This window comes from Apaloderma vittatum, unplaced genomic scaffold (assembly GCF_000703405.1).
Source record: "Apaloderma vittatum isolate BGI_N311 unplaced genomic scaffold, ASM70340v1 scaffold31033, whole genome shotgun sequence".
Taxonomy (NCBI): Eukaryota; Metazoa; Chordata; class Aves; order Trogoniformes; family Trogonidae; genus Apaloderma; species Apaloderma vittatum.
The window spans coordinates 19,759-29,984 of NW_009709209.1; the positions used below are offsets into that span (position 1 = coordinate 19,759).

At 47.4% G+C, this 10,226-nt stretch overlaps 1 protein-coding gene across 1 annotated transcript in view; it reads right to left on the minus strand.

Moving 5' to 3' along the window:
- CARHSP1 (calcium regulated heat stable protein 1, 24kDa) overlaps positions 1-3,250 on the minus strand; it is a 14,215-nt gene extending 10,965 nt beyond the window's left edge. The window contains exons 1-2 of the mRNA XM_009866841.1: positions 3,078-3,250; positions 1,161-1,283 (exon numbers count right to left, since the gene is read on the minus strand). Coding sequence (XP_009865143.1) covers positions 1,161-1,283; positions 3,078-3,250 — 296 coding nt within the window. The remainder of the gene's footprint in view (positions 1-1,160; positions 1,284-3,077) is intronic.
- Positions 3,251-10,226: the final 6,976 nt, after the last annotated feature.

The following is a 10,226-nucleotide window of genomic DNA, read 5'->3' on the forward strand; positions in this document are numbered from 1 at the left end:
TCCCTCTGGAGCTGAGGGGCCCAGAACTGGACACAACATTCCAGATGTGGCCACACCAATATGCAGACTTAAAACTGGCACTACAGCTAAAAGAGGTTATTGGAGAATTAACATAGAGCCATCTTAACACGTGCCTCAGCCCCAACGCAAGTCAACGTCTCGATCTAGAAACAAACATAAAATGGTCTCTCGAATCTTCGCAGATGAACCAAGCAGTAAATAACCACTGGGGTGCAGTCCCAGAGTGCGACCTGGATCCCCGGGCAGGCAGGGCCTGGCCAGGGAACTGGAAGTCACACGTGGGGAACAAGGAATGCAAACACTTCCGGGGGGATGCCAGCCTGTACCTGGGGCTGCACCAAACTGTTACGCTGCAAAAGCCACCAAGGTCAGAGCAGACAAGGAACTCAGCACATGACTAGGGACGAGAGGGCTAATGTGCTTATGGGATGTACAGAAAGAGAAACAGAACAGCAGCCTTGAGATCTTATCTCCATATACTGAAAGCATGTGTGCAGTGTATTGTTTTAAAATTACATTTAAATCCCGCAGCACACTTGGAAAAGCGACTGGAAAGACTGGAGAAAAATTTCTCAGCGAGGGACTTTAAAAGCTTAATCTGATTAGTTTATCCAAAGGTAGAGCCAGAGGTGATGGTTCTCAGTTGTTCAAGGCAAAAAAAGTGAAGGTACTAATGAATCTTGTAACAGAGAAAACTTGAGCTATAAACTGCTTGAAACTGAAGCCAGATACATTCAAGCAAGTAATAAAGTATTACTTTTCTTAACAGTAAAGGTAATTAACCTTTAGTTTAATAATGGTACAAGCAGCAAAAAGTAAAAGTAGTGACTTTTCAGTGCTATAAATCTTTAAATTAAAACTGGATACTGTATAGATCATTCGTTTCAGGTAAAGGCAAGTTTCCGGGTCTGGATGTAACTGCACAGCTTATTCTAAGAAATGTGACAGGATCATCTTCTAGTGTTTAACTCCACAGATTTATAGTAATACAGGAAAAGAACAGCATAATCTCTTGCTGCCAGCAACACTCTGCATAACTCCTCTTTGCTGAGGTACGGGTGACAGATTATAAAACATTCTTGTATCTGAAACGTCAAAAACATTCCTTAATTAGGGCAAAGAGCACCCAGACGACTTACTCAGAGATGTGCACGAAGATGTCAGGCCCTCCATCTGCAGGAGTGATGAAGCCGTGGCCTTTGGAGCGACAGAAGCATTTACAGACGCCTTTGTAGATGGGACCCTCCGACGCTCTCACGGTTCTGCCAAAGAAAGCACCAAAGGGGCAGTTCACTGCCGGGCGCCGATGCGACAGCTTCCAGGCACGGCCACCAAAGCACGCGAAGCTAACGGGCACAACGGTCCAAACCCTCACCCCTACGAGCACACACCCCTGCAGCAACTGCTTAACATTCAGTTTCACACACTGCAGCTGTTTTGCCTGTAGCTTTGTTAAGGGAAACAAAGATGAAGCTGCTTGCTAGCATATATATAAACATACGCACACTCCTCTGTATGTCTGTTGTCATTCTGCCAGACTAGGATCCAGTTCAGTCAATATTTCAGCTGCATTCGACTCCAGCAGGCTACAAAGCCTATCTGGAAGGAGTAACAGCAAGACTCAAGCCTGACTCCTTCTCCACTCTCATGGGACCTGTGCATTAGAGCGAGATAGAATTGAAGACAAACCTTTAGGATGTCTTACCCCCATCAGGAAACATATCTTGCATGAACTATAACCCATCCTGAAAATCGTGTGACTAAATCCTCTTCCCCATCAAATATGCTGAGTTGAATCTCCAGGGATCCAAAGTGACTCAAATACTTTCATGAATAAAGCCAACTGGTTGAGACACCTCACAGGGTTTACATGCAAGAGTTACTAGATCAGGGCCTTCTCGTGTCACGACTATTCAGTAGATTGCTTCTGTGTTCGAAGACGATTTTGGTGTGACTTTTCAAACTCAGCAAAGACTGTGTTGCCCTTCGGTTACATACAATGTGGCAATTCTGACATCACCTTCCCAAATGTTTCAAGTTTACCGAAGCCTAAACAGAATCACTAAAAAAAAACCGTGGTAACTGCTCTGTTCCTTTAGTCAAACTAACGCTAAAGAAATACAGTTGAAAGTGTTAAAGAAATGTCCATTAAATCACTTCATTTCCAGCTCTGTAAAGCCGTGGATGCACCTGACCCCACAATTGCTCATTACACAGAAAAGCACTCACTGCCCTAAATAAGCCATTAAAGCTCAATTGCATCGTCCAAGGAGACAGACTGTGGGGCCCCACACTTGCAATGAAGCAAAATTAAATCATCCCACTGAATAATAAACCACTGCCTGTCACGTTCATCTTTTATAGACAACTGTGGGGCCAGAGCTCACCTAGAGTTCCTCTTGATTAAAGAGGAGACTGAAAAAAAATAATAAAAATTCAGAGCTATAATGATTTTCAGGGCAAACAAATACAGCAAGATTCCTACACTAATTAATGACTAAAGAACTGTGGAAGCCAAATAACAAATTCTTTAGTTTTGTAAGAACCAGACTAGAATTAACAGCTGAGAAGAACTACAAAGAGTTCATTATTAGCACAGCACCGAGGCAAGCTAGCTTGGAATTGCTTTTCAAGGGCAATCCCAATTATCAAGTCAATTATGTTCCTTTTAGCAATCTACTTCCATTACAAAGTTTGGGACATTTGAAGGCTTTTGGAACCGACAACAAAAATTTTTCATCTGCTGCTGCTGTTCTTTTCACTTCATTTTGAATATAGAAGTAATAATACGAAGCATCATTGAGACTGATTCTATTTAAATCCTCACAGATAAGTCTTGAAGAAAAGAGCTGGGTAACACGGCAAGAAGAAAGAAGGAACAAGCATGCCAACGAGATGAACCGGCACAAAATATGCTAGCCGTGGATTTGGGATCTTATTATCACAGTGTTTCATTCAGCACTGCCAGAAAAGTAATTGCAAGACTGAGGCAGGTCATCCTGCACAGAGACAACCGCTTGGCTGTGTCCCTGCAAGGCAGGTTTCCCGGTACTCACGCTGAAAACGTCCTGGTCCGTCGGGTGGGCAGCGGACTGGGGATGAGGTACCCCCTCATGGGCGACGGGGAGCGATCTCTTGCCCTGCGGTTTTCAGGCAGATGGAGAGAACTGGGTGAGGATGGAGAGGCAGGGGACTGCTGCGAGGCAGTTGAAGTGGGCTCAGAAGACATTCCTGACACCTGAGAAAAGCCTAGAGAGAGGGAGAGACCTGACTTAGCCCAAAAGAGTCATAAAAGTCACAAATTCTTCAGCTGATGATTTTGTAGGAATACAACTCACTTCCTGCGGACGTACACACAGACACAATCGCACCCAAAGCTCCTGCTCTGTGTCAGCGAGTTCATTTTTTAAGTTTATTTTTAAATCTCACAGCTTTTGTAAACTGTACTAGCAAGCTCCACTGGAAAGAGATGACTCCACAACTAACAAGTATTTGCTTACTCCTGCCTCCCTCACAGCCGACGGCTCCTGAAGCAGAGCTCAGCCCCAGCACTGGATACAGATGTGCCTCACGCAGCTCTCAGACAGCGGGAATTTGATCACCGACAGAACAGAGGAGCTTCCTCCATCTGCACACAAACACACGCTACAAGAAAGAAACACCAGAAGAAATGCTGAAACAAAGGCTGCATCTCCGCTGCAGGAGGTTAGTTCCGTGGTGCAATCGCCGACGCTAACCCCGTTGCTGCTGCTCAGCTCCTAACGCCTTCAGCTTGATGCAGGAGGAAAATCATACAAGTGCTCCTTAGTTCAGACAGGGTCAGGCAGTTGATTTACTCTGCCAAGGACAGGAACACAGACAAACCCAGGAGGCAGTGGCTGACTGCAAGGAGGTGGCCCCAGCAGTCCCTTTTGATAGGTCTGAGTCTGCCACAGGGTTCCAGCAACTAGGAAGCCAACAGTCCACATCTGCATTCAGACCCTCCACAGCCCGAGTCAGACTTGCTCTCACCGCAAAGGAAGGAGAAGGTCCCTTTCTCAGCACACCAACAGCAACAACACATCTCGTCACACAACAAGCAAAACTCACAAAATCCGTGGGCAGAGAAGGATTGATAAGAAATATCAGCATTTCCACACACAGAAATGCATGGCTTACAGGTGCTGCAGTGACAAGAAAGATCAATCAGCACTGCTCCGCTATTACTGTGCAAGTCCCCGTGCGCTTTGGAAGGGGAATAAGCTGCATAAAAATAACCAATAACCCACCACACTCTTACGAAAATCTAAAAATATCTGGATATCTGGATGAGTTTGCAAAAAGTGTGGCGATCTGGGTCAACAAAATATCATGAAGGCAAGAAAAGCTGCCTTTAAGACCAGTAGTTTAATTGAACTGAAATCTCTCATATCCATTATGCATCCTCCTTCTGACACCCACACACCCCAACCCATGAATTATGGAGTGGATCCTCCACATGACATTTGAGAGATGCAGCTTTCTTGTCAATGACAAATTCCCATCATTTCTTCCTCAAAACGAAGGACTAGAATTAAAAAAGGTCTCTTAAGAATGAAGTCACCAGGGAACAAAGGCTTTTGTGTTTAATTGCTCAGGGTGCTGAGAAGGTAGAAGTGGATAGTCATGTTCCCTCGTGTACCAGCTTGAGCTTTCCACACTGTTCTCAACAGCATCAGCTCAGCTGAAAACAAACCCACAACAATAAACCCAGCTTTATGGATGGCATTTGCCACCCGTGAGTTAATGCCTTGCCCAGCATCAAGGCACGGTGTTCAGCTGAGACCCAAAGAAATGGGATTTTCCTGACTTCTGTCTCCTTCAAAGAGACCTGCTGTGCTGGCTGGTACTGAAGAAGTCTCCTCAGATACTGAAAGACCCCTCCTTTGGGTGCCTTGCTCTCAAGGAATGCATGTTTGACATAGCAGGCCTATAGTAAGTCACAGGAAAAATAAGAGCAAACATTTAATATCTCGTTCTAGTAACTCAGCACATGTGGTCTAGTCTTTTCACTAGTGAAAATGCAGCTTTCAGAATGGCATGCTTTCTCTCCTGATCTAAATATAAAAAGGCTCGTCAGGTGACAAGCAAAATGCAGAGCTATTCACCCATCCACAGCAATACGGCAGAGCCAGCCACAAAGCACTGCCCGTCCTCTTCCTCAAACAAGGGTAGAGAGCCAGGAGAATTTTCCCTCCTTTCTTTAAAACCTAGATGAACCACAAAAATATCGACAAGTGAAGAAGGCTAAATGGAGTCCTAAGTGTGCTAACATACGCTATTGTTCCCATTTTTGTTATTTGTTTCCTCTCTGCTCTGTAAACATAAAACAGTGATGCAGAACATTCGGTGCCATTTCACTTCAGTGCCACTTCGATACCCTTTTTGTTCTCTGCCCACAGCCAGAGTAGATGAATGGCCTCAACTCTCATAATTTCTATTACACGAGTCCTGAATCGTGAGCGGGGCTTGGTGAGACCTGATACACAAATGCACGCAGCTGGAGGCAGCCAGGAGCAGCCACGCTCGACTTCACACCTGCTACAGCAAGTGAGAGCAGCTCAGAGAAGAAAGGGAGGCCAAGGAGCAGGAATAGGAAGCCTGTGGCTACGCTACGGCTCAGCCACAGCCCGTACTGGCACAGATGACGTTGACGTGCAAGTGCACTGGCACACATCTGTTTGCCTCTTGGGCTTCTCCAATAATTGTAAAAATCAGATGCAATGAGAAAGACTGGACGCTGAATTACTGAGTTTTACCGTGTGCGCTGCATCCGGTGGGACGAGAGCAGCTCCCGCCTCCTGCAAACCTCTGCTCAGCCTACTCGGTGCAGAAGATCACTTCATCTGGACCTTTTCAAGGACAGAGTTTTAGCTACTTCAGTTCGTTCTGCTGCAGCCACTGTCTTGACGTCGTTCGTACAGGAACAAACTCATTTCCACCGGCAGCGCTCTTGAAGGAGCAGGAGCCCTGACCCTGCTCGCAGGCGCAGCCGGGGGCCCTCCCCAGCCGTGTTTACGCAAAAAAGAAACCCACACCCCAGCCCTCCCACCCTTCCTCCCTGCACAAGTGTGGCCTTCCAAGCGCAGTTCCCAGCAGTCTTTAAAGATGCTTTTCACATGTTATGCCGGGTTCTAAACTACAAGCCAAGAATCCCCCTTAGGATTCAGCTGCCTACCAGCCCTTCCCCAGCAGCCACAAGTAAATTCCCCTCTTTCTAACTGGCTGAGCAAACCTGCTTTCTCACATCTCTCACAACTCCTCCACCTCCTACCCTGCTCCCATCAGGCTTCCCCTGTCCCTCTAGCCCAGCTACATCCCCGCGGGGCCGGCAGGCACCACCCAAACGCCCAACAGCATCAACAGAGCGCCCCACGAGCATCCCGCCTGTTGTGCCTTGCGAAGGCAAACAGCAGCGAATCGCGGCTGCAGAAAGCCCAGCGGCGTGAGATTCCATCTACAACAGGGATGAGGGACAGCACAGACAGTATCTCTCTTCTGCTTAAGCCAGCAAAATATTTGCCTTCGGGTATTTACAGAACGAATGTAGCATGACACAGGGTGGTGGTATTTCCAGGCTCTTCAGGAAACTCCAACCATGTGCTACGCTGCACTTAAATCTGCCCACATTTCAACAGGCATCACTGATAAATACGTCAAGGGGGAGTGTCAGGAGGACGGAGTCAGGCTCTTTTCAGTGGCGTCCAATGACAGGACAAGAGGCAACGGGTACAAGTTGGAACATAGGAGGTTCCACAAAAATATTAGAAAAAACTTTTTCACAGTGAGGGTGACAGAGCCCTGGCCCAGGCTGCCCAGAGAGGGTGTGGAGTCTCCTTCTCTGGAGACTTTCAAAACCTGCCTGGACGCGTTCCTGTGGGACCTACTGTAGGTGATCCTGCTCCAGCAGAGGGGTTGGACTAGATGAGGTTTTGAGGTTCCTTCCAGCCCCTGACATTCTGTGACCTTTCACCAACATGCTATACTTTTGTCTATTTTTTTAGACTGTAGGTACACAAACTAAAATATACATAAAATAAATCACAGAAGCATCACGGACACATCTCAAAGCAAAACCATATCTTTTTTTACCATACTTTTTCAGAACAATTGGCCAACGCATACACAAGGAGGTCTCAAGATGTGGCAGGTGACCTACAAAGCCCAGAGTGCAATACATAAAGGAGAAAATTCAGAAAATCTCCAGAAAATATTACCCCCCCAAAAAAATATTGACATAATTACTTCAAGATTACTTAATTAAGATTGGGGGTATATTATTTTTCCATTCAAGTTGACTCCAGACCTCTAAAAATACCCTAAAAAGAGCAGTTTAGGGGAATTTATCCATTCTGACCTGCACAACGCTACCACAAAACTCTTTTACTTAAAGGAAATGCCTGGAAAAAGTCAAAACGGATAGGGCAGGGCGACAGAATCCAGGAAACCTGTCTATGAACAGCTGCTTTTTCACACAGGAGACACTGCAAGCCCTCCAGCGAGCACAGAGCTCATCCTCAGGAAACCCTGCTCTGCAGGCTTCAGGGCTGCAGCACAGAGAAAAAGCTCTTTGTAGCCTTCTTAGGCTGGAAACGCCACTGTCCGTGGGAGCCGCTTTCAGAAGGTGCCACAATGGTCTATGAACACGACAGCCCCGGCCACAGGCCTGGCAAACCAGGCCCTTCCTCGGAGAGAGAGCGAGGTTTCTGCATGCCAAGCCCAGCTGCGTTCAGCTGGCTTTTGCTGGAAGTTAGCTCTGCTTTCCTTTCAACCTCTGAGAGAGATGTGGACATCTGAAAATCTATTTGTTTTCGGGGCTTTTCTTGTATTTAGAAACAATGTCAAGCACTCTTTAAAAAGTGACTCAGTTTTAAAAGTTCTGGTTCCCAAATTTATTCTACACAGCTGCGTTCCTTTCGTTCTCTAAGGAAGACGAGCAGATAAACCCCTGAGCTTTGCCTGTTCTGCTGCTGACTGCTACAACACCTTCTCAGCAAGAGAAAAATCACGTCTCATCGGCACATGCTAAGCACTACAGAGACTGACGCTGCCCCAAAGTGCCTTTTTGCAACAGTATGTCCCTGATGCGAAAGCACCAGGACCCTCTGCTCCTTGCATCACACTTCCCTGATGAAGGAGAGGATCTCAGGGTGCTTGACTCCCAAAGGTGCGCCCAGCTCTTCCAAAGCAGCTCCGTGAGTTCTTCTAAGGCCTCTCTGAGGCACCCAAGCACACGGCCACAGCACTGCTCCCACCCGCAGGTTCCTTCCCAAGCACTTTCTGGCCCTCAGGTCCCCGTGCAGGCCCGGATCCCAGCGCTGCAGAGCACCACAGAGCGAAGCACTTACAGAACACACAGCTGATTCAGAAAGCTTCCCCCTGCCAGCTTAGGTTGCATGACTAACTTCCCACAATTAACACTGAAATTCAGGAGTTGCAACATGCGTGTGATGTGTGGACACAAAGTGACGGGTGTTCATGTCCAAACACGACACTCTTACGAGGCTGCAGAGGAGCGGCAGCACACTGCAGGGATTCTGTGGTTAATGGAGACAGGCCATTGCCCAACCACCCTCATGTCCAGTAAAAGCCTAATTATAAGGTAAACAAAATACAACCTGGAAAATTCTTATTGCTTGTCAGTTCAGACAAATTAATTTGGATTAAAACAGAGTTGAGTTTAAACAGGAATTCCTGCTTCCAAGCCGTCTCAGCAGCGAGCACCTCTTCCCCAGATGCTGTGGCTGCCCTTCTGCTCCTCTAGCGAGCTGTGTCTAAAGCAATGGTGCCCCTGCACAGCAGAGACCACAGAAAGGGGTGGGAGGGGAACCAAGTCAGCAGCAGCCCATGTAGCATATTAATAAAGATGAGGGCTTCTTACAGGCTTCTATTTTCCACTGTTCGTGTAAGCTGTCAGTTGCACTTAAAAAAAAGAAGTGTTTAAGTTAGATTTAGATAGTTAGATTAGGAATACGTTTCAACTGGTTAATGAAGGACATACTGTGGGTCATTCTATCAAAAATACAGAAGAACCAAGATCCTCTCGCACTGGAAATCCAGTATTTGCCATGACTTATGCTGCATAAACTTCTTGCTCCCAACTGCGCAGAACAGAGTTAGCCAGGTCCTTTGCTGGTAAGCAAACACAGGAGGCTGTACCCAGCTGTAGCGTTTGCTGCCACAGGTGACAGCACTCCCTAGGATGTGCCCAGAGGGAGAGCACACACAATAATTACAATAATATGTAGTCCTGCATCTTGTCAAAAAGTACCTCAGCAGGAGCAGAACACAACAGCAGCCAGCAGTGAGGTAACCTCCCTGGGACACAATGCTGGGCCGAGCTGGGAACGGCACAGAGCCCAGCACATCTCCTCAAAAAAAACAAGTCCAAGACTTCAGTCTGCTTACAAAATCTCACTTATGCAATTCTTTTTGTGTAAAGAACAGATTAAAAAAGATGGCAAACTCTCCCGAGCTCATGGAGAGGCTGGGCAAGCAACAACACGTCCCAGGCAAGCATCTGCCTCTGGAAGCTCTTCCCAAGCAAGGATGAAGATGATGGAGACAAGTGGTGCATGGCAATCAGTGCCAGTGGCGCCCAGTGACTTAAGTTCCCGTGCCCATACATTATGGGCTAATGCCATCGAGCATTTAAATAACCCTCACCTGCAACGCTGGTCCCTTGGCTCTGGTTATCTGTAGCACAAACCAGAAGTCCAGCACAAAGCAGGGGGCGCAGAAGAGGGGGCATCCTCACAAGCACCCGCCATGCCCACGCTCTCACGGCTGCAGGCACAAGGCCCTGCGAACAGTATGAGAAGGGCATGGAAACTGCAAGGGAAGAGTGCTGTCAGCAGCTCTGGGAAACCCTGCCTTAACAGCGGGGGGAAAAGTCTGTGGTGCTGTGAAGAGCGGCCCAGAGCATTGCCAAGCCTAAAGGCTGGACAGGACTGAGCTGTGCCTTGCACCCGAGCGCTAGATGGTCCCTGCTGCCAAAACCCACCGCTGTGGGGCGAGTGCAGACATCTCCAGCACCAAGACACGCTGCAGAGTGGAGATGTAACCTCACCCAAAATGTAAGCCCACGATAAATCTAAAGATTGTGCCTACAGCCTCATGTGCTTGCTCATGCAAACCCACGGGTTACAGAGCACCATGCCTGAACTAAGTCTGGGAGACAGACCTGC